This window comes from Anguilla anguilla, chromosome 3 (assembly GCF_013347855.1).
Source record: "Anguilla anguilla isolate fAngAng1 chromosome 3, fAngAng1.pri, whole genome shotgun sequence".
In the NCBI taxonomy this organism is placed as follows: Eukaryota; Metazoa; Chordata; class Actinopteri; order Anguilliformes; family Anguillidae; genus Anguilla; species Anguilla anguilla.
Window position 1 is genome coordinate 69,031,518 of NC_049203.1, and position 25,000 is coordinate 69,056,517.

Here is a 25,000-nt window from a genome sequence, read left to right on the forward strand (position 1 = left end):
CGATGCCAGGCTCCATCGGGGGCAGAATTACTGTCAGCGCTGTCAGGAGATCCAAACCCGCCAACCCGCCAACCCGCCAGACCCACCAGACCCGCCGCCCAGATCACAGAAAGACCGGCAGCCTTCCTCCGTCGTCAATCAAGCCGGCCCACGGCTCGTTCATCCAAACTGCCCTCCTCCCGTCCTCCTCCTCCCCTCCTCCCCTCCTCCTCCTCCCTTCCTTCCCTCTTCCCGTCCTCCTCCTTCCCTCCTCCCCTCCCGTCCTCCTCCCGTTCTCCTCCTCCCCTCCTCCCATCCTCCTCCTCCTCCTCTCCCGTCCTCCTCTTCCCCTCCTCCCCTCCTCCCGTCCTCCTCTTCCCCTCCTCCCCTCCTCCCGTCCTCCTCTTCCCCTCCTCCTCCCCTCCTCTTCCCCTCCTCCCGTCCCCAGCGTCTCTGGGGGAGGCCCCAAAAAGGAGGCGACGTGCCATCTGCGCTTCCCTGATTGCCGCTGCGGCTGGTGGTCATGGGTTCTATTCGTTCGTTATGAACGAGTGAGGCCTGGTCGGGTTATAAACGCTGAGAACTGGAGGTACAAACACAGTTCCCTAAACCGTCAAACCTTCTTAGCTGCTTTGGAGGTGGCTCAGTCAGTGTAGGTGTGTGACTGGCACAGCCAAGGCCATAATTATTCCATCATGGGGGTGGTCCATCATGGAGGCGATCCATCATGGGGGCGGTCCATCATGGGGGTGGTCCAGCAGCTTGACAGCTCTGAACGTCTACAGAGCTGAGGGAGGGGAACGACTCTTCTACAGCACATTTTCCCAAACATGGCCGGTCATTTAGGGGTCTGATGGCAATGTAATAGGCCCCCACTCAGTTCAGAGAGGAAGAAATGAAAGCAGATTGGATCGAAATGGATTCAGGGCGAGGAAGCCAAACGTAAGTCCCGGAGGTCGGAAGTGTCTGCAGGCTTTCACGGTTCTCAATCAATCCGCCAGTTTCTACACGGGAAAAAAAAAAGGCGTGTGCAAACCTTGCTGTCGGACACCCAGAGCTGCTCGCTAGCATAAACACACTGGAGTAGATTTTGGAATATATTTTAATTGTACTGCATTCAGACCTATACGTTCTGATTGAGGGCCACCAAAAACTCTGGAGAACACAGTATAATGTTCAGTGTAAAATCTACTTTTACAGAGTACATGTGGTGCCAGACTGTTAGAGTTCAATTAAAACTGGACGTTTTACTGGGTGAAGGAAGCCTAAATGCAGTCTTTGGAGTATTTTTATGAAGGGCCACAGTCTCTCAGGGGTTGGGTTTTATAATTTCCTTCCAATCAGTGGCCCAGTTTAGGCCTTGGAAACAAGGTGTTCGGTCTCTTTAGCCAATCAATAACAATTAAGCACTTAAGTGCAGGAACACACCAAGAGCCGGGAGACACATCGGCCTCCCTGGGATTGAGTTTGAGACCCCTGGTCTGTATGCAGTGCCTGAAGGGTTTCTGTGACATAAAAGAAAAAGTGAATGTGTGGTATATGGCAGCACTAGGATCTATCGCCATTTTTATATTTCCATAACCCGTTGTGTAGGAGCCCAGACAGGAAGTGGCTTCGGCTGAAACTTGGCTAGCTACCGTTTCCACCAGGGACACTTGCAGTGTGCCCAAGTGTGGCGTTTTCTGTACAGTGTGACGTTACCAATAAATTTCTCTCAAAGGCGATTATGACTGGCTTTAAAAAAACAATAATTTTGTAATGGTTCTTTACTTGTTTGTTCTGGCTCAAATCTCCACTGGGCTCGATTGATTGGTTCAGCAGGCACTCTGCATGTCTGATGGAGATGACCAATAGGGGACCGGCTCTGAGAAAAAGGATCAAAAATCAGATATGCAGTTAATCCAGGCGCTCCACTGGTGCAGACAAAGCTGGGCTGCCCAACTCCTGGCTTAAAAAAAACTGTGAACACGTGGATGCCTAGAAAATTCTTGGCAGTGGTATTGCCAACTAAGGAGAAGAAAAACAACAATGTGTGATAACAAGATAGCAAATGTGTGACAACAAGTTCCCAAAGTGTTCAGTGTGAGTTTGGCAATGGCCTGAATGATCGAGATGAAATATCATTCATACGTTGGACCTTGGATGGAATCACTGGAAACTAGAGTGAAACTAGTATAAAAGTATTTATTCAAGAATACGGAATTATCGTACACCAATTGCTAAGCGGTTTAAAATCACGTTTACAAAGCATAGCATATTGCACTGCATTTGACTGTGATGAATATAATTGGAAAATGAGGTATTGCACTTATAACACCGTTATTACAATAAATAATTTGCACATAGATAGCATATAACATGTTTATAAACACCTATGTCAGGATATAAACTTCATAAACCCCAGGGATCATCCTCGTGGGGGTCATGCAGTTGCCATGAAGACTGAGGGCGGGACTTCTCTCTCAATTCCTTCCCCTTGACTAATGAGATTGGTTGATTGATTGACTGAATTTATTTTATGCTCATCAGAAAAGTACAAGAAGAAGCTCAAGCAGGATCATCATGTGTCAGTCTTAAAAAGCTATAAAGTATAACACGAAACAGCTAAACACCTGGTTCCCACTGTGGTCCTTAAAGAGTTGGGGGGGAGGGGGACATGACAATTTGCCATGCATCCATAGTTTGACAATAACGTCAATATGTCATGGTCCTGTGTTCCTGTCTGTGTTTCCCTTGTTGGGCCGCCAGATGGCGGCACTTCTGTTTTGTGTCCTGCTCCCCCCCTGTTAATTGTATGATTGTTTCAATTGTCTCGTTATCCCATCATGGTTCCCACCTGTGTCTTGTTATCCCCTCCTTCTGGTTTGATTGTTTTTTGAGTTCACCTGTGTCTTGTTACCCCTTGTCTATTTAAGTTCTCTGTTCCCTTGACTCGGGTGTCTGTGACGGTACGGGTGCTGGGACCCAGGCGCAGAGTGGAAAAAAACACGAAACTCAAAAGGGAGAAAATTAACAAAGACTTTACTTACAGAAAGGCAAACACACAGGGAACAGAAAAGGACACGAAGGGCAAAAACACAAACTCAAAAAATCTAAATAAGGCAAACAAACAGGGAACAGAAAGGACACGAAGGGCAAAAACACAAACTCAAAAAATATCTAAATAAAACAGAAAACAAGAGGAACTCACAAACATGGGCAGGGTAGAACACAGGCAGGTAGAGGACAAGGGCAGGTCAAACAGAGCACAAGGGCAGGTCAAACAAAACAGGCAGGTATAATACGGTCAGGAAACAAACACAAACAGGTAAAAAACGCAGGCAGGTATAATTGGTCTGAACATTCATAGGCAACAAACACAAGGCAGAACAAACGCAGACTGGCACACTGACAGACAGGCAGACAGGCGGGCAAACACGTTGGCCGATGGGCTGACGGCTTGGGGGGCAGACAAACAGGCCAACAAACTGGCTGACACACATACGGGTAGACCAACAGACAAACAGGCGGGCAGACAATTAGACAGGGGGGCCGGGGAACACACGGAAACACGGTTGGGAGGACAAACACCAAAGGGAGAATGGACACCAGGGGGAGTGACGAGACCGGGGGAGGGACGACCACTGGGGGGAGGACGGACTCCGGGGAAGAGACGATCACTGGGGGAAGGACCGACACCGGGGGAGAGACGACCACTGGGGGGAGCGACGAGACCGGGGGAGGGACGACCACTGGGGGGAGGACAGACTCCGGGGAAGAGGCGACCACTGGGGGAAGCGACGACACCGGGGGAGGGGCAACCACTGGGGGAAGCGACGACACCGGGGGAGAGACGATCACTGGGGGAAGGGCGAACACTAGGGGGAGCGAGAACACTAGGGGAAGCACGAACGCCAGGGGAAGCACGAACGCCAGGGGGCAAGGTGTGGACACTAGGGGGAGCGAGAACACTAGGGGGAGCGAGAACACTAGGGGAAGCACGAACGCCAGGGGAAGCACGAACGCCAGGGGGCAAGGTGTGGACACTAGGGGGAGCGAGAACACTAGGGAAAGAACGGACACTGGGGGGCGTGAGAACACTAGGGGAAGCACAAACGCCAGGGGGAGCACGAACGCCAGGGGAAGCATGAACGCCAGGGGAAGCACGAACGCCAGGGGGCAAGGTGTGGACACTAGGGGGAGCGAGAACACTAGGGAAAGAACGGACACTGGGGGGCGCAAGAACACTAGGGGGAGCACGAACGCCAGGGGGAGCACGAACGCCAGGGGGTAAGGTGTGGACACTAGGGAGAGCAAGAACACTAGGGGAAGAACGGACACTGGGGGGCGCGAGAACACTAGGGGGAGCACGAACGCTAGGGGGAGAACGAACGCCAGGGGGAGCACGAACGCCAGGGGGAGCACGAACGCCAGGGGGCAAGGCAGGCGGCTTAGCCTGCGGGGCGGCCAGAGCAGTCTGCGGCGGCCCGTGCGGGACAACACATGGGACCGTTGTCCTCTACCTGCCTGTGTTCTACCCTGCCCATGTTTGTGAGTTCCTCTTGTTTTCTGTTTTATTTAGATATTTTTTGAGTTTGTGTTTTTGCCCTTCGTGTCCTTTCTGTTCCCTGTTTGTTTGCCTTATTTAGATTTTTTGAGTTTGTGTTTTTGCCCTTCGTGTCCTTTTCTGTTCCCTGTGTGTTTGCCTTTCTGTAAGTAAAGTCTTTGTTAATTTTCTCCCTTTTGAGTTTCGTGTTTTTTCCACTCTGCGCCTGGGTCCCAGCACCCGTACCGTCACAGACACCCGAGTCAAGGGAACAGAGAACTTAAATAGACAAGGGGTAACAAGACACAGGTGAACTCAAAAAACAATCAAACCAGAAGGAGGGGATAACAAGACACAGGTGGGAACCATGATGGGATAACGAGACAATTGAAACAATCATACAATTAACAGGGGGGGAGCAGGACACAAAACAGAAGTGCCGCCATCTGGCGGCCCAACAAGGGAAACACAGACAGGAACACAGGACCATGACACAATATCCTACGATCAATTACAGATTGCAAATGCACACCATCCTAATTCAGTGGAACCAGCCACAACGGCACTGCACAAGACTTAACCACCCTCTCTCCCTCTCCACTCCCCCACCAACCCCCCCCCCCCCCCCCGCCACCCCCCACCATAATGGCCAATCAGAAGCAAGACGTTCTCAGCCAAGTAAGCCACCTCAGTGTGGAATCTGCATGAGCTGTCTTACAGACCTGCATGCCCTGACGTGACCTGCTCATGTTCCCATCCTGTTGTTGGAAAAGAGAGAAAGAGAGAGAGAGAGCGAGCTCTCCTCTCGGTCGGGGTCAGAGGTCACCGGTTGCCCTGCCGACGGCGCTTCTGTGTGTCTGCCATTCGTCATTGTGTGCTCCTCGGGGCTCGAAACGCCACGGCGGCGCTGTGGGAATGTTGTGCGTGCTAACCTTCCGGTTCGAATTTATTATTTGCGTGTTTGCGTTCAGTTTTTTTTTTTGTTTTTGGTCGTGTCCATTTGATTCATTCAGCCCATGTAATATGATGGTGGACGGTCCCAGAAACACCCTCTCTCTTGGCAATATGCATTTCATTATCCTCGGAGATGGCTGTACTAAAACACGTCTGAAGAAGGCTACTCTCTCGCCATTTCCGCTGAGAGTTTGTCATAAGGATGAATGAGTCTGAATGCTTCGTCAGTCTCAGGGCTGTCGTAGAATCACCTTCATGGCTCAATCACCACTAACTCCATTTTGCCATTTTTTTTTTCAGTGGAACGTCTGTCCTAAACAATGTCTCTCCTGTGGTTAAATGTTAAATGTTAAACGTGGTTAAATAAACAAAATGGATAAAATGGAGCAGCACTGCGAGTGCATGTGTGGTGGAAAAGTGTGCGTGGGAGTGGCTTGTTGTGCAGTTTTTTGTCGATGAAGTTGCCTGCCATCGTTTGCTCACTATGGAAAATGCATTTGCCTCTTTGTCTGCAACGTTTTGAAAAACCACCTGGTTACAGGTTACAGAATATTATCTGACTGTCAGTGTATCATCCTTCCATAAAATCCCATGCATTTTACAGAAATAAAGGAACAAGACTGTTAGTTACATTACTGGATGGCAATCCGTACATTTTCATGTGTTTACGTAAATGTTTTGCGTTTTTGTACATCATGCGTTTGTTATGGAGATGGCTTCCCCCCAGCAGGCTTCCTGTTCTTGTGTCTCATTGGTTCATTTACATGACATGTGCTCTGTACTGCTGAGAAAACACCGTGACTCACTACACCATGCTAAAGCTAACCATCCCTGCCCCCCCCCAAAAACGGCCGAACCCCCAGCTTCACACCACGCTGTTTGCCTTTTCGTGTTTCGCGGAAAGACCATGGCGAGTAACTTTCACGGAGGGTCACCCAGAACTCTCGCCCCCTGTCCCCCTCCCCTTCTGGCATGATGCCCTCGACCTGGTGTGACCCAGTGGTTGGGTCGTCTCTCATCGACTCTCCCCATCGATTGATCTTTCTGTCTGTCTGTCTGTCTGTCTGTCTGTCCCCCCCCCCCTCAGCCAATCGATTACGAGGGCTTCCAGCTCTTCATGAAGACCTACCTGGAGAACGACATTCCCGAGGAGCTGTGCCAGCACCTCTTCACCTCCTTCAAGAGCAAGACGGGGGATGGCTCCCCCGGGCTGCCCCGCACAGGTGCGGGCCTGCTAGGTAAGAGGCACCTGTCGGCTCCCACCTGACTGTACTATCTGACCCCACACCGAGTCCCTCACTACGGGGGGGGTTTCTGAATTTTGGGCGGCGTTTTGAATTTTTGGAACTGGAACCAGGGGTAGTGAAATAGAAACAAGGTAGCCAGCCATGATGTCACCTCACCTGCAGAGATCTTTGAAGTAAGTGTCCACCTGTACCGTCAGTGTTGTCCCATTAGTTGTTACCACTGTACTTCATTATTGGTGAAGTGCCCACCTGGTTTCTATGTGAAAGGTGACAACCACAGGGGAATCTCTGGTGATGACATGTCCATCCTACCCCAATTTCATTTATTTGTATTTTTGACATGATACAATTGTCTTGAATGGCAAAAAAAAAACATGGTCCTGTGAAAATATTTTTTTAAATATTTTTATTTTTAATTTTTATTGAATGTCCCTTGCAGTGTAGGGTTCAGCCCAGTAGAATGTGTGGTTGTTGAGATTAAGACCAGAGACTCATGTTCTCTACAGGAGACAGAAATGAATTGGCAGGACTTTACACTACTTTATGGACATACTTTACTTTACATCCACACTACGTACGCTTTTAGCCAGAGAAACTTACAGCGTTAGAGAACATAAAGGCATCCATATGAGTTATGAGAGCAGCAGAGCTTGGCTCGGCTAGCAGCTTTTCCACATCAGTGAGTATACGTGCGGCACCGTGAAAATGCTGAGTGTAAATTGATTTACGTCAATCTAAAACCCCCTAATAAATACCACAGAGTGCTACAGCTAATATCAATGTAATGCCATAAAGCATGCTATAACAATCTTTAAAAGTATTACCATTTAAAAAGGAGTGTGCTGGAAGCAGGGACTAACAGGGAGAGAGCCAGGATGGAGCCTGACGAAAGTTTGGACTTCAGAATGTTCCGGAAGAGGGCCAAGCGGTTCTGCTGTCCTGTCATCGTGTTTTTTTTAGGCAGAGGTTACAGCACCAGTTGTAGTCAGGTGGTGAGAATCATCGCGTGAGGCCAGAATTAAGGCCTGACTCTCAATTAGCACCCTGGACGGGAAGCATTTTGAGCTTTGAATAATTCAGAGGACCAAAACGAGATGTTCTGTGATGAACTCACAGGGTTTTTTTTTGCCCTTGGCTTGTACGTAGCTGTTTGCATGAGGTCGTGCTCAGTTTTTCCAAAAACGGAAAAAGCGCACAAAATGAACGCTGCTGTATTTTTGTATTATTGGGTCCAATTTGTAGTTTCCCTGCCTCAGCTCTCTTTACGAACAAAACAGAAAGGAATGGGAGAAGGGCTTGGCGCTTCCTCAAAATACCCCAGGATAATTAAGATTATAAGGAATTTGCTTTTCAGTATTAATTCACTTCACTTTTTTTCCCGATTAGGTTTGAATAAATTAAATCAATTTAATTTTAGTTTTTCAGAAAAAAAACCCAAATTTTTATTTAAAAAAAATGATTTCTACTGTAGCAAGTTTCATGCATATTCACTGCTCCATGCATCACACAGTTTTATATGGCCCTGGCTTATTTGGCTGCGAACCTCTTGTGAATGTACACATGGTTATTTTCTGCGGGGTCGCCATGGTAACTCAGAAGCCTCCTGCCTGATCATGTGGCTCAAAGGCATTTCTGCAGCAGCACAGAATCACTCCGATCCCAGCTGGACTGCCCGAACTGGCCGTCTGGCCACTCGAGCAGATGCTAGATGGACCAGCCCACTTTTGGGCTCCGATCGTAACCCCCCCCCCCCCCCCGCACCTTGTACCCCCGGTTCAAGAACGCAGTGTTCTCCTCTTTGTCTGTAGGGTTGGTCAAGACTAAAAAATGCTGTAACTAAATTCTGCTCACAGTCCAGTTCTGATTCCAACTAAATTTATTAAATTCAAATGTATTACAAATCAAATCAAAGCCAGGCTCCTCTGGTCAGTTTATAATAACAGTTCTCTATGGCCAGTTCCACACACCCCTAGTCGCCTCTTACTCAAAATATCGTGAGTTAAATAACATAGTAGTTAGGTACTTCATTTATGGTGATTTGTGAAACAGAGTTGTTTGGTACATGGAGTGTTTTTCTTGATTGGGATGCAGCCAGATTTTCCAGCTGCACTGGTGTTTACCTAACCCTTACGCACTATGATGTGGAATACACTCTGGGTGATGGAGCCATGTAATTTATTGAATATGAATGCTAAGTGGAACTGCACTTTCACTCCAGAACGTTCCATGCCAGGGTTTTCGCTGGTTGGCACCGTCAACGCCCACGGCGTTCAGTTACAAACACAAGCTCTGGGGGCTTGCTGTAGGGGTGATATCTATGGTACAGGGAGGTGGCAGATGGGTGAAGCCGGACCTGGCTGATTTTAAAAGATGGCGGCGTGATTCCTGTCCAAGTGCAGGCCGGTCTGAGTACATTACGAGCGCAGCAGACGCGGCATTTCACTGTCGTCCAGGCGACGGTTTGAACGCCACCGTGAGGAGGTGGGGAGGAGGTGTTCGTTTGTGAATCCAGTGCCTCCATCTTGTTTTTTTCACCGCCCCCATTTCAGTTGTGATTCGCCGTGGTCTTCATAAATATCATTCCTTCAGAGCCTTATGGGTTTTGGTGGCCCTAAGCAACAATGTTGTTGTGGCCCCAAAATGTTTTTTTTAGAAAAGGAAACTTTAATTCTGAGGCTCAGGGATGAAAGTTTATTTCACGACAAGAAGGATGCTATCCTTTTTTATTTTATTTTTAGTTTTTGGTTTGAATCAGGCACAGCAAATGGCTTGTTCTGTTTGCAATGTATCAGTAGCTAGATCAGTTCCATCTCGTTTGTGTTCATGTGCCAGAAAAGGCTCTTTCATGGTCCTAGATTTGTATGCTGCTCCCTCCACAGTCTGACTGAACACACCAGGGCATTTCTCTTCTTTAAAATCCACTCTCACGTGTGGTAAAGAACGACTTGTTTGTCCCATTTACCACATCACTGTTTGTAGTTTCACTTCCAAGTAACAAAGATTCGGTGATTTTGAAATCCTGAGCTTTGTTTCCAGTGCTGTCTTAAGGAGTTTAATTTCTGTGAATATCAGGTTCTGTAGTTGTTCCTTCTCCATTTTGGTCTAATTAATGAAGAACTGCTTTGTTTTGATGTGTTTTTTAAGCTGCATTTCAGAGGCCCTGGGAGCCCATCTGATTTAACTGACCGACCCACAAAAATCTCACTGAACTGAAATAAGAAAGAGACTGGAATATGATCTATGGTCTCTACTGTAGGGTCCATAACCCCTCATGAGCGTCTCCGTTTCAGAAGTGTGGGGGGAATGAGCCTGTTTTACCACTCGCATCCCTCCTGCTGTTCTCTCTTTTCTCTCTCTCTCGCTCTCTCTCTCTCTCACTCTCTCTCTCTCCATCTCTCTCTTTCTCTCCGTCTCACTCTCTCTTTCTCTCTCCGTCTCACTCTCTCTTTCTCTCTCTCTCCGTCTCACTCTCTCTCTCTCTCTCTCCGTCTCTCTCTCTCTCTCTCCGTCACACTCTCTTTCTCTCACTCTCTCTCCCCCTCTCTTTCTCTCTCTCTGCACTTGTTCTTCTTCGCCCTCACGTGCACTTTTCTTTCTGTTCCTCTGAAACCCCTCTCCCTGCAGAGCCTAGATCGATCGATGCGGGCATCTCTATTCAGACAGAAGTGGCATGTGCCCCCATAACAGGTACTCCTGACCCTGCTGTGGCGTGATGTCAATCTTCCAGGCCCCCCCCCCCCCCGCGACGCACCCCCCCCCCCCCGTGGCTGTGATGTGACACCATCTCCATGAGAACCTGTCTGTGTTGGTGTTTGTGAAGTGGCAGATCTGTGGTGCTGAGAACAGGCTAACCAAAGGGCTGCAGTAATTTCATGAGTTTGTCTCTCTACGTCAGAGTTTTTTTTTTTTTTAACGCTCCCAATTTGGAATACCGGTTTGTGTTCATGCTGCTACCTCCGCTATCGATTCAGAAGAGCGCAGACAAGCAGGTGCTCTCTTCTGAAGCACGTGGTGACAAATACTGCTTTTTTCACTCCTCAGTTTACATGTCAATTGCACACGGACACATGCCAGAGGAAGAAACTTCATCTGCAGCTCGAGAGGCCAGTAGGGGGCGCTAATGAGTCATGGCACTCCTTCCCCTGGGCAATTACAGCACAAACTGTGTGCTGTAGGGTTATCAGCCACAGTCAGCTCTAATATGATTCAGATTCGATACCAGCCATAGTCAGCACTGGTGTGATTCAGATTCGATACCAGCCACAGTCAGCACTGGCGTGATTCAGATTCGATACCAGCCACAGTCAGCACTGGCGTGATTCAGATTCGATACCAGCCACAGTCAGCACTGGCGTGATTCAGATTCGATACCAGCCACAGTCAGCACTGGCGTGATTCAGATTCGATACCAGCCACAGTCAGCACTGGCGTGATTCAGATTCGATACCAGCCACAGTCAGCACTGGCGTGATTCAGATTCGATACCAGCCACAGTCAGCACTGGCATGATTGAGATCCATACCAGACTGTGGGGCCCGTCTACGCACTGGAACAGTGACCTAGCAGGCTAACACCAAGCAGCCCTCTCATAGCTGTGTGTTTATCTGTGAAAATCTCATAAATGTCGTTAACTTTCCAGCAACGCTGTGATTGTGGCCAAGCTGTTGTGTGCAGACTTAAGATCTTAACTTCCTCTCCTTGCTTGCCCTCTCTGTCTCTCTGTTTCTCTTTCGCTCTCTTTCGGCGGCTCTTTCTTCCTCCTTCCTGTCCCGTGTGAAGTGTTGGAACCTTTTTTTCTCTCTTTAGCGCGTTTCCGCTGCAAGCTTGTCATCGGCTTCAATGTTTTTTCGCCTTTCGACAATAAATCCTGTGTAAAAAAATGTGCATAACCTCAGGTTCCTGCTCTCTCCCTCTCTCCCTCTCCCTCTCTCTCTCCCCCCTCCTCCCCCCTCCCTCGCTCCCCCCCCCCCCCCCTCCACTCCCCAGGAATGAACGGTAAGAGCATCCTGAGCGCCATGGCCCGCCACACGCCGGACCAGGCCGCCGCCGTCGTCATGGCGACGGGGTCGGGCGCCACCGCCTCGCCCTGCTCCTCGCGCTCCTCGTCCCAGCGGTCCGGGACGGGGGGCCACACGCCGGCCGGCCCCCACCGCTCGCCCTGCGCCCAGCCGAAACCCCCGGGGGCCGGGAGCAACGCCCTGGTCCCCTCAAAGGGCCCCGCCTCTCCCCACCTCAACCCCCAGTCCCCAGGTGAGGGCTCTGTCAGGTGCACGTGCACACAGTTCCCATCATGCATTGGGCCTTTTAGGATATCAGGGTGTGCCCTTTGCATGTTTTATAATCATCTATTACTAATGAAATGTGCTACAACGGTTTGTACTGTTTGTCTTATTTTGTGGTATCAACGTGTGTCCGTCTCCCTGCATGTAAAAGGGAGTATGGCTTGTGATGCAGGACAAACTTTAGAGAAGTCTGACAATGACGTATAATCTAATCTGATCTAATCTAATCTGAACTAATCTAATCTAATCTAATCTAATCTAATCTAATCCGATCTCTTCCTCCTAAATGCCAAAACAAAAGAAACCAAATACAGTAAGAAAGACAAACCAAACAAATCAAAAGTGAAATGAATCAAGCTATTGTTCAACAAAAACTTACAAAAATATTCTGTATTCAGAGGCCTGAACCAGTGGTGCAGAAACTCCAGTCCTCGGGGGCTGCAGTGTTTGTTGGTTTATTTGTGGTTTCCCTTCCAGTTCAGGCCTTGGAAACCAGGTGCATCCCAGGGCGTAACTAGGGCCTAAATAATACCCTGGTTGACAGACTCGGTGGAGGTGGGGTGGGGTGAAATGGGGTGGAGGGGTTAGGCCAGGATATGCAATTTTTTCCCATTAATTTAGTCATTTAATTGCGGATGCATTTTAGGGTGTAAATGCTGTATGTATTCCTCTAGATTAGGCTTTAATTTGATAAAATATGAAACACCATTCATTCGCCTCCTAAAGTAATTGTGACTGATGTTCTCACACAAAAAAAATGAAATTAGATACATGCTTTAGAAATGGATATGAAAATAATAAAAATACTGAGGGCATGACCTCGGTGTCCTCGATGGCAGTTACAGCCCTGAGTGGGTGTACTTTTTAGCCAATCATAGTCTTGAAACACACCACGGGGCCTGGAGAGTATGGGTTTGAGATATTATAATGTGTATACATTAACCTTACAGCATAATAAGGCCAGAGGTGTGACTTTCTTAAAGGCAAGGGTATTCCACTTTCATTTGAGACCAACTGCAAAACTATTTTGCGTTCCCTGGAAAAACGTATTGCGAAGGAACACTTTCCCCTTTTTAATCTCTAAACTGTAAAAAATATCACGTAAAAAAAAAAAACTACGATTCTGTATAAGTCCTGTTATTCAACTGAATAAATCCTGTTGTTTTATGGGATGGCTGTTAAATAATTAGTTATTGCCATTATTCTATGACTTTGTAGTTCTACAGTAAAATGCTTTAGAAATGTACAGTATTTCACCCCTTTTTTATCTTCAAAAGATCGTCAAAGTCATGTAGAACAACAGAAATAACTCATTTTTAACGGCCTCCCGAAAAATAACTTCATACAGTTAATAATAGAATTTATGCTGTTTTTCCCTTTCATTAATGGGCTGTTTTCTTGCGGTATTTTATTTTATTTTTACCTTTTTACAGTGTGCTGTGTGCCTCAGGGGCTCTGCAACAACCCTGCCGATTTCATGGGTATTGTTTTGAATGCTCTCAGTTCGTCCCGTACGTTTGCGAAAGAGATTTGCATAGCATGATGCGGTCTGCTCGTTTTGATAACCGGAGCTCAGAAATGGACTGCATCTGTATCCGGAATCGTTAACTCGTTAGATTAAGCGAGCCGCTGAAATTGAAAGTAATTCAATAATAAATTAGTCTAAAAATTGTTTTGTTTATCTGCTCGGGGGAAGTGGAAAATGAATGAGAAAGAAGAGAAAAGCAGGTCTCAAAACTTCGTTGATGTCTCGTCATCGCAAATTGTGTCTTTAGGACAACGAAAGCATGTAGCCTATTTCATTTCTTGAAATTTATGCGATGGTAATGACGGGGATTATGGAGTGTTTAGTGATTACGACAGGGATTAGTGGCTTTGGGCTGCGAGGACAGGGCATGGCTTTTTATTTAATTTCTCTAACAGCGTGCAATTATAATGACGAGGATTCATGGGGGTGCACCGATCTATAGGGATTTGTGGTGTTCTGTTTACCCCCGCTATAATGCGCTTTGGGCAGTATTTCCGTATGCCTTTTTAGTTTGTGATATTTGCATTAGCACGTTCGTGCTGATATGTGTGAGACATACTGTATTTCCATAACATACAATTATCTGATATTATTAGTATTACTTTGTTTCATTCTGGTTCTTCATTTTTTTTTACGGTCCCCTTTTGTTCTCCTTCCATATTGCTGGATGGAAAATGACAGTCTGACGTAAGCAAAGTAGGCAGAGTTAAGTAAATATATACTTTGCAACACCATCTTCTTATTTGAAGGAATAAAGGTGATTCTGCAAGGGTCTAAATGGAGTCCGTTGTGAAAAGTGGACAAAAAGGATTAACGTAAATAATGTTACACATGACGTTTTGCAAAGTGGAGACATTTGAATTGCTTTAATTTTGAGTGCATTTTGAGTTTTAATACTCTTGCATGTACAGGCAAGCAGTGGGTGTGATAATACAAGCTACCATATGGGGGCAGACTTTCTCTACGGATTCACAGTATTTATGCTGCACATTTGAATTATGCTTTTAAAGTTTTGAATAATTATCTTATATCTTATAATTATCTTTTATTAAAACTTAACGCTTCAATCGTATATGAGGCATCTTTTGGCCATCTTTTTGTCTTTGATTCATTACTTTTTTGCAATTTACCCACCCAGTTTCTGAGCTCAGTCATTTAGAATTTTTAAGAATTTATTTCATTATTATGAAACATTTGAATTCTTTCCTAATCATAACCTTTTCAGATATTGGGTTAAGCGCCGGGACGTCCATACGCAAAACAACAAAAGGGCAGCTACGAAAAGCCAAAAACGTTAGCGAGAGGCTAACGCTCACGTTCAGCGTCTTCAGTTTTTGTGTCATCGTGACGAATGAGATCTTTGGCTCAGCCATTTTAAGCCGTCCATCGATTCATGCTAATGCTACCCGGCTAATGTGGGGGTCTCGTTATTGACTCCGCTGTACCCTGTGGCTCTGGAGAACATGAGTTATGCGCACAGTTCTCAGCAGCGGTAATGATTTGTGATGTGTCTCCTGCGTATCGATCCGGCAGTTCTTATTAACATTGCTCTTTTTAAATGACTAATGCATCGATTTTTATTTTTTTTTGCCCTCCGTTCTTATTTATTTTCTCCTGAAGCCTGTACACCAGGGGTGGAGTTTTTCGTAAATTAATTATTAAACTAACTTCATAAATAAATATTTAAGGTGAGCGCGCGCGCACACACACACATACACTCACATACACGCATACGCGCACAAACACACACACGCACACACACACACGCATACGCGCACAAACACACAAACGCAAACACACGCATACGCGCACAAACACACACTCTCACACACACGCACATGCACACACACACACAGAAAATTAGCTAGATTTGTGAAGGACACCTGTAAAGAAAGACCAAGAGTAGTTTGCCTAAACATTAATTTAAATTTGTAGTTTTTAAAATAAATAGTTGGAAAATGAACTTCCGGGAAAATGTTCATTGGTGTGCAAACCTGACCTCACACAAGGTAAATGGACCTTCTAGGGTTGTCATATAAATCAGTGTCCAATCTTATCCGAAAAAGGCCGGTGTGGGTGCATGTTTTTGTTTTATCCCAGAACTGTAACACCTGATTTAACTATTTAACTCATCGCGGTCTTCAAGTCAAGACGTTGATAAGTGGACTCAGGAGTCTTAATGCTGGGCTAGAACAAAAGCCTGCACCTACGCTGGTCCTTTGCAGATAAGATTGGACACCCCAGATATAAATGCTTTTATCGCCACTGGAAAAAAAAATGAACATTTGGTTCCTGTTGCTTTTTTATTTTGTTATTTTTAGAAAGGATGTGGCAACATGCTTGCCTGGCTCTCTGTCTCACACGTCTCTCCTCTTAAAAAGGGGCTGTAGCTGTTTTCGGTATCGAGAGCTGCGGTCTGCATGACGGTTCATCTGCATGAATCTGTTTACGTTCACCAGAACGCCTTTGTTTCAAGACTGTGCGCTGAATACCAAGAACGGTTAGAACCACCCCAGAAAGGCAGGCTTTGGGGCTAGGCAGCAAGAAATCCCATGGTGCATTGCTTGAATTAGCTGATAAACAAAGGCCTCAGCATTTTAAAATGTGAATACCAACAAAAAGGCGAGCTGAACCAAATGAGGGATATTTTTAATTTTCCATCCTCTACATCTCGAGTTCATGTGTTTTTTTACCCCCACTGGAGGTGGCCTTTAATATGAGTAACCTTTACCTTTTACCTTTCTGTGGGTAAGTTTCTAGAACACCCCTCAGCATGCATGCTGTGCAGGAGCGGTGTCTCTCTCTCTCTCTCTCTCTCTTTACCTCTCTCCCTCTGTCTACCTCTCACCTTCTCTTTCTCTCTCTTCTTCTACCTCTCCCCCTTCTCTCTCTCTTTCTACCTCTCCCCTCTCTGTCCCTCTCTCTTTTCCCCCTCATCTCTCCCTCTCTCTCTCTCTCTCTCTCTCTCTGTCTCTCTCTCTCCACACTGCTACTGGGTCACACCACTCGGTCCCCTCGCCCCCCCCCCCCCCCCCCCCGCAGTGACCCCCCCTCACCGCCGGCACACACGTGTTTCTCCCCCCCCCCCCCGCAGTGACCCCCCCTCACCGCCGGCACACACGTGTTTCTCCCCCCCCCCCCCGCAGTGACCCCCCCTCACCGCCGGCACACACATGTTTCCCCCCCCCCCCCCCGCAGTGACCCCCTCCTCACCGCCGGCACACGCGTGTCTCTGACCCGCAGATCGAAGCCGAGCGGAGAAGCGCCCGTCGCTGCGCCGGAGCCCGTCCCCGCAGAAGGGAGCCCCCCTGCCGGCGCCCCAGGTGGTGTTTCTGAAGGACATCGTGTGCTACCTGTCCCTGCTGGAGAGGGGGACCCCCGAGGACAAACTCGAGTGTGAGAGACTGAGGGGTGGGGGGTGGGTGGGGGGGTGGCTGTTGCTATGGACAGTATGCCGTTGCCATGGCCACTGATGATGAACATGTATTACATAATCTAAAGCAGACCTTACCGGAAAAGTGCTGGTATGGGTCCAGGCTTTCATTTTAGCTCAGTGGTAAGATACCTGATTTTGCTTATCAAGGCCTTGATTGAAGACCAGGAGTGGTTAATTAGTTGGCTCAGGTGTATTAGTGCAGGGACTAATTGTGGCACCCACACCGGCCCTTTCTTGGATAAGACTGGACACCACTAGTTTAAAGTATATGGTTATATGCCAGATATGTATTCATCTTCCTCATTGTCTATATATTATTTTTCAGAATATAATATAATTCAAGGTAAATTATTTCACCCATGCTATGAAATATGAGCTGGTGTGTTGTTCATTAAATATTCTGAATATTGGTAATTCTGCAATTTTTTCCTTGTTCTTGTGGTAAGAGTTAATTTTCAAGGGGCAAGTCAGAATTTACTGAGGATCATTTTAAAGGCTGCATTTCATAACATGCTGGATCCAAATGAAAATATGCGAGATGGGGAAATCCATCCCATATATGGTGCAAAAATAAAATGGGCATAGTTATTTTTCGATGTTTCAGATATGTACCACCCTTAAAAAAACCTACTCCACTTAAAATAAAATAGTTTTCCAAAGGCTTATGTAAGTGGATATGGATGGAGTTTGAATCCCAAAGCTGATACATATTTCTCTTTTTTTCGGGGTTCAGGATTGAGTCTGAACCAGGTTAAAGTGTCTTTCCACAGTATGTTGTGCATATATATCTGACCCCTGCTTGGAATCCCTGCCTAAGATGACTCCCCCAGTGGGAATGCATTGCTGATGACATCATAAAGGAGTCCCCCATTCGCTCAGCTTAGCTTAGCGTCTGCTCTCATTAGCAGTGTGCAGGCTTGACATCCATAGCCCCAGTTTCCTCATCGCAGTCTTAGCCTGCTTTACCGTTTGAGCTATATCCACACCGCTGAGGCGCTAATACACCCGGGAACTCCCGCAAATCCGTCATCGCCGGCCTCTGGATTTACTCCCTGCTGCCCCCTCCTGGACAGACCGAGGCATGGTCGAGGTGCACGTACAGTAAGGAGGACTGGAGCTCTGAATGATGGAGGTCTCTCTCTCTCTTTTCTCCCGTTCCCCCTCTAGTCATGTTCCGGTTATACGACACGGACGGCAACGGACTGCTGGACAGCTCGGTGAGTCCCCCCCCCCCCTTCCCCACCCCCCCAATCCCCCCACCCCCCAGATCCGCAGCTTGTTAACGCTAAGCCACGACCAATTAGTGGCCCCAAAACAAACTGATGGACTAAAAGTGGCTGAGAGGTCAGCTGATGTGGGGGATTCTAACAGTCCTGAAGGAGACTGCTGCTGTTGTTTCTGCTGCTGATGCTGTGTCAGCCCCCTTAAGGGACACTGTGTATGTGTCACCCTCCCCCTGGGCTAGGAACACTTCTCAGCCACTTCTGTCCCCACAGCAATAATACAGCCATTGGCCATTATGTGATGAGATCATTGATGGGAGTGATGTCATTCCACCAGAGGATGGTGTGTCGGCGGTTGTGATAGGCTGTGTTAATCAGGGGTCTGAGTGTTATCAGCAGTGATAGGCTGTGTTAGTCGGGAGTTTGAGTGTCTGCGCCAGTGATTGGCTGTGTTAGTTGAAGGTCTGAGTGTCTGCGCCAGTGATTGGCTGTGTTAGTCGAGGGTCTGAGTGCCAGTGCCACTGATTGGCTGTGTTAACCAGGACTGAGGTGTTAGCTGGCAGGTGTGGGTGAGGTAGTTCAGGCCAGGTAGTTATTCTGGTAAACCGTGAGATGTCTGACAGTGTTAATCACGCGGGAGACAACATTCTGAACCCCTCCCTGCTCCCAACACCCTTTCATTCCAGGAACTGGACCGCATTATCAATCAGATGGTTCATGTAGCGGAGTACCTGGAGTGGGACTCCACAGAGCTACGTCCGGTAAGGCCTCTTAGAGAAAGGTGTGTGTGTGTGACTGTGTGTGTGTGTGTGTGTGTGTGTGTGTGTGTGTGTGCATGTGTGTGTAACTATGTGTGTGTGTGTGTGTGTGCCTGTGTGTGTGTGTGCGTGTGTGTGTGACTGTGTGTGTGTGTGTGTGTGTGACTGTGTGTGTGTGTGTGTGCATGTGTGTGTGTTGCCAGTTTCAGAGTGATATTGCAGCACAGTGATTATAACCCATGGTTACACAGTGTGTCTGTGTGTGTGTGTCTGTCTGTCTGTCTGTAGATCCTGAAGGAGATGATGGAGGAGATCGATTTTGACCGGGACGGCACTGTCACGCTGGAGGAGTGGATCCGCGGCGGGATGACCACCATTCCGCTTCTGGTGCTGCTCGGCATGGAGACGGTGGGTTTGGGGGACTGCCGACTGTTGCTTAGCAACCAGGGGTGTGGGCACATGCATTACACACGGAGGGAACCAATAATATTTATTCAATGTTTCATAAGTAACAACCGCATATAAAGATTCCCACGGACAAAAATGAAAAAATAAAACCAAAAACAAGAGATTAAAAAAAGGGAGAAATTTACAGTCGATCCCCATGTGGGCATGTTGGGTTGTCACATGGTCTGTTGTATTCTAGGCAAGAAAACATTTAGACACCCTGGCCTCGTCCCAAAATATGTGCCACCCTGTCTGGAGGTCTAGATAAAAATGGTCCCCATAGACACCGAAATAAAATAACAACGGACATTTACACCATCTCCAGCAAGAAAAGCGTAAACACACAGTGAAATGTTCTGTGCTGAATCAACTCTTACAAGGTACATTACAGTACAGGCATTTAGCAGACGCTCTTATCCAGAGCGACTTACACAACATTTTACACAGCGTTCATTTATACAACTGGATATATCCCGAAGCAATGCAGGGTAAGTACCTTGCTCAAGGGCACAACGACCAGCTACCCATTATACTACACTGCCGCCCAGTATGGAGTACATACGATCCCTATTGGACTCGTATGCAGTCTGTAATAGTTGCTAAACAGCACTGGACATTTTACTGTGTATGAGTGATGTGAAAGGGGCCCGGGGGGGAGGAGGGGGGGGGGGCAGGATCATTCTTTATGTATTGACTTCTGTCTCCTGAGCCCTGTCCAGCTGACATTCTCATCAATACGGTTTGTAGAACAGCCATCATTGACCGTGCGAGCAGCCTAGCTAATGCGTGTTCCCGGAATGGGTGGAAGGTCCGCTCGTCCTGTCGAGGGATCGCTCATCCTTATTTTCGACGAGGGACGAGCCGCTTGCTCTCACACAGTGGGAATACCGCTTCTGTCCGCGGGACGTCTCCACGGCGTGTGTGTTCTGCTCCGGCCTTACCCCAGTGTGTGTCCTCGGCTTGGCTTGATTAATCTTTTTTTATCTGAAAGGCGGCAGACTCGTCCTTGACACGGATGGGAGACTTCAGTCCTGGGGGGCGGGGGGTGGCGCTGGGGTGGCGGGTGGGGGGGGGGGGGTGGGCAGTGTCAGCAAGAGCTCTTAATTGTTTTCATTGAAGCCATAATTAGGATGGGAAGACGTCGCGTCAGGTGTCCCAACAGTGGAGTCGCTGCTAATTGAAAGATAACTCTGAAGTCTGCTGTGCTTCCAAACTGTCAAGGACCGAAGTTACACTGCCTAATAAATGAAATAAATCAGCAGTTAGACCTGAGGTCTGAGGCAGCGTCTGAAAGTAATTTGTAATAAACTGTTAAAGCCTGAAGTAAAATGAATGTTTAAAAAAACCTGTTATAATAACCTAGCGATCCGTTAGTGGGTCTGCCTAACTGGTCTGCCTAACTGGTCTGCCTAACTGGTCTGCCGGTGGTGAGGTCATCTTTAGCGCAGTGGTTAGCATGGCTGCTCCTCCCCCCAGGAGGCTCGGGTTTGTGCCTCACCAGACCATCGGTCATCATAATGATATTAATCATTTGACATTACATTACTGGCATTTAGCGGACACTCTTATCCAAAGCGACTTACATTGTATCCAGTTATACAGCTGGATATATACTGAAGCAATGCCGGTTAAGTACCTTGCTCAAGGGTACAACGGCAGTGTCCTTACCCGGGAATCGAACCGGCGACCTTTAGGTTACAAGACCAACTCCTTAGCCATTATACTACCCTGCGGCCCGCTTTTTTAAATAGTGAAGTTTGTGGAGGTTTGCCCTGCCTCTCAGGCAGTGACGGGGGTTTTTTTATTTTTTGCAGAACATGCAGGAGGACGGGCAGCATGTGTGGAGACTGAAGCACTTCAACAAGCCGGCCTACTGCAACTACTGCCTCACCATGCTTCTGGGCGTGCGCAAGCAGGGCCTGAGCTGCTCCCGTGAGTCCATCTGTCTGTCTGTACGTCTGTCTGTGTGTGTCTGTCTGCCTGTCTGTCTGTCTGTGTGTCTGTCTGTCTGTCTGTCTGTCTGTCTGTCCGTCTATCCATTTAGTATGTCTGTCTGTCTGTCTGTCTGTCTGTGTGTCTGTCTGTCTGTATATCTGTCTGTATGTCTGTCTTTCTATACGTGTTTGTCTGTCTGTACGTCTCTCTGTCTGTCTGTCTGTCTGTTGGTACATCTGTCAGTCTGTCTGACTGTCTCCATCTGTAAGTCTCCCAGGTCGGGTGGCTGTGTAGTATACTGGTGCCGTCATGACCTTTCACTTCTCCCTAACCCCTCCCTCCCGCCCTCTCTCCCCTGTGCTCCAGTATGCAAGTACACAGTCCACGAGCGCTGTGTGTCCAAAGACATCGCCGCCTGCGTCAGCACCTACGCCAAGTCCCGGAGACACACTAACGTGAGTCCCGCGCGTTCGCGAGCGCTGCGAAACGTCTGGTGTTAATTCAACACTAGCAGAGTACGTGTGGCGTATTGCTGGGGCGATATGCACTCCGTATTTAACACTGAACATTGTACTGTGCTTGGCTCTGGCCACGCCCTCTTGCACCTGCAGGTTGGCTGACAGAGGTGATGATGTCACCCAGGGTGAGCGTGGCGCCGTGCCAACGACCCCTGCCGTGTGCAAGGTCAGGCAGCGCCCTCGTTGCCGTAGGCGACGACCTCAACTTGAACAGCTTCAGTTCAAAATGTCCAACCAACCGCATAAATAAACAGCGTACAAAAACAATTATTATAAACAGGTGAACTGTGTAAATTGTTGTGCGTGTGTCTAAATAATGTAAACGAATAACGTAAACACGAAATGATGTCGCCCACGGTTACGCTACAGCCAATCAGACGCCACCCTGCCAGGTTGCCATGTGGACACTGGCATGGGTGGTATTGCTGACTCAGCTGCAGGGGCATTGCTGTGCTGAGGGTTGGCGCATCAGCGGGGCTAGCCATCTGAGCGCTAATGAGCCTGGTTAGCTTCCAGTGGACTCCAATGCAGTCCTTTCCAGTCAGTTTAAAAAGCCGGGTTTCTGATTATTTACCCACTCCTTTTTTTCCTCTTCAATTTGGAACCCTCAGCTAAGCCTTTAAAATCACCACTGTCACTGTACACAGTTCAGCTGCAATTTCTATTAGCTGTGTGCTAAGTTACTTAGTTCTGGTGTAATGTTTTTTAATTGCTTAGATCTATGTCCCTTTTTTGGCCTCTATTTTGCTCTTCTCACAGAGTTTCACTCTATCTGAGTTTGAGGTGCTTTGAAGCGTGTGGGTGGTGGTTCGAGGGCGGGGGGGGGGGGGTTGGTGGTTAATAGGGGCTGTAGCAATTTGTTTTTCTTTTTTTATTATTAGTACACTTCACTTTAGCCCACCTGTGCTGATGTCTATCTGTGTGCACGCCTACTCTCCACACCCACACAGCACTGCAGCTCAGAGAGATCAGGGAACCAATCAGAGGAGAGGTATCGGTGCACCAATCAGAGGAGAGGTATCAGTGCACCAATCAGGGGAAAGAGATCTGGGCACCAATCAGAGGAGGGAGATCAGGGTACCAATCAGAGGAGAGGTATCAGAGCAGCAATCAGAGGAGAGAGATCAGGGCACCAATCAGAGGAGAGCGATCAGGGCACCAATCAGAGGAGAGGTATCAGTGCACCAATCAGAGGAGAGATATATCTCCCCCCCGAGGGTGACTGTTAGCCTGAGCTAATGGTGTGTCACCGGGAGAACCAGAGGCAGCGCTGAATCAGGAGTACTCCCAAACCGAGCCGCTCTTACGCTGCATGGCCCGGCCAATTCTATCACTTAACCCCTGTGTCACTGCCAATATAAGGGCTTCTCTTGGGCGATGGACTCTGACCTGAGAGCAACGGGTCGGTCGCCCTCACGCTTATCTGGCCGATGCTGGGTGTTCTGCCAGTGGTTCTGCCAGTGGTTCTGCGGTGTTGTAGCGGACGTTTCTGGCAGCGCGTCTGAGACGTGGGGCGTCATGGGGCCGGGCCACGCCGCGCTGTGAAAGCTCCGCGCTCCTGCAGCCCCCGGCAGGCGGTTAGCGGTGTGTTTATGTAACGCCCTAATTGAATTAAGGCCTCTTTGGGATGGTAGTCACGGCTCAGTTCCGGAAACCTCCCTCAGACCGGGGGGCTTCACGTTCGCGGTTTCGCTCGCCGTTTCGCGCTCCTAGATGGAAATCCCGGCCACTCTCCTCCTCAGATGTCTGGAGGGCTTTATCAATTTTATCTTCCTGGTAAGCTAATGGACTATGTTGTAGTGTGGTCACGCTGCGATTCGAGCGTCCTTTGAAAGGGTTAAATTACAGAACTTTATGCAAGTCTTTTCTTTACCCTATGAAGAAGAGGGGTTTTTTTGGAATGTTTGTTTTCAGAATTCTAAGTCAGTGTTCTAGAACTTCACTGCTTTCAACTACCAGTAGTGACTGTGACATCAGAATCATAGAATGTTCTAATTAGCAAGTGTGTAATCGCATATTGTGATCTTACAGCTTAAAGGTGTAAAGGGAATGTTCTGTTCTTTTTACCATCAGAAAAAAGAAACTCTTCAAGTGGCCAATTCACTCAGACAATAATTTTCATTTTCTTTGGTGACCTTTCTTAAAACAGAGTTAGTTTTTGTATTATATTCAGGTATACGCATTTAAAAGCAGATCTAAAAGCATTAAATCTATACAGTGTTTTTACCAGGCTCTTGCTTACAGTTGTGATCTGAGCCTGTCTAGTTTGATTAGCATATAATCGTCTTGGCTCTTTAAAATATTCATGTAGTTTTATACTTTGATCATTTTTTAAAATGAAATGATTCATACTTGCACATGAATGCCTATTTTTATTGGGTTGTTGTGTCTAAGCGGTTGTTGTGACTATTGCAGCAATTATTTTAAAATTAGTTTGCATCATATAAATGCCCTAGTACAACAAATATTGTAAAATGCAAGATACATATTCTTAAAAAGAAGTAAGCATATTTTGCTAGAATCTCAAGTGCCATAGATTTGCTTTGGCGTTTAGTTTTTGTGGTCACCTGTTTCCCATAGTGTATGCGTGCTATAAGAACGCTTACGCAGTGACACTTTTTGTGCAGGTTGCTGTAGGTGAAAGACATTAATTAATTAACTATGACATCCACCCGATCCCTAACTGCCGCTCATATCGATGTTCCGTGTGGAGCAGCTGCTGGTGCTCTAAAATCAGTTTGTAAATGTTAAAAGCCTCCATTCAGGTAAAAGTCTGTAAAAAGTAATGGAAGTTGTACAGAGGATACAGATGTGTTCACATTTATGTACATAATAGGCAAAACTAGCTGAATAGGGTATATATACCTGAATAAGGTTGTTTGTGATAGAAATGTGGAGCTGAATTAGTTTTTGTGTGCATTAATGCGTAGCGTCCTGCCAGCCTAGGCCTGACGCTGATCATGTGATTTCTCCCATCAGGCCATGCAGCACGTGTGGATGGAGGGGAACTCTCCCACGAAGTGCGATCGCTGCCACCGGAGCATCAAATGCTACCAGGGCCTGACCGGCCTCCACTGCGTGTGGTGCCAGATAACCGTGAGTCTCTGCTGCCCTCTAGTGTCAAACGTGGGAATTATGGTCGGGTCTGAAACAGCGCGCTTGCCTGCA

At 47.5% G+C, this 25,000-nt stretch overlaps 1 protein-coding gene across 1 annotated transcript in view; it reads left to right on the plus strand.

The window, feature by feature from the left end:
- The window catches only part of LOC118223219 (diacylglycerol kinase beta), a 113,201-nt gene that overhangs the window by 27,292 nt on the left and 60,909 nt on the right, over nt 1-25,000 (plus strand). The window contains exons 4-13 of the mRNA XM_035409459.1: nt 6,546-6,696; nt 10,330-10,392; nt 11,692-11,955; nt 16,759-16,911; nt 18,119-18,168; nt 18,861-18,935; nt 19,221-19,340; nt 21,194-21,311; nt 21,681-21,769; nt 24,812-24,928. Of these exons, the coding sequence (XP_035265350.1) occupies nt 6,546-6,696; nt 10,330-10,392; nt 11,692-11,955; nt 16,759-16,911; nt 18,119-18,168; nt 18,861-18,935; nt 19,221-19,340; nt 21,194-21,311; nt 21,681-21,769; nt 24,812-24,928 (1,200 nt within the window). The remainder of the gene's footprint in view (nt 1-6,545; nt 6,697-10,329; nt 10,393-11,691; nt 11,956-16,758; nt 16,912-18,118; nt 18,169-18,860; nt 18,936-19,220; nt 19,341-21,193; nt 21,312-21,680; nt 21,770-24,811; nt 24,929-25,000) is intronic.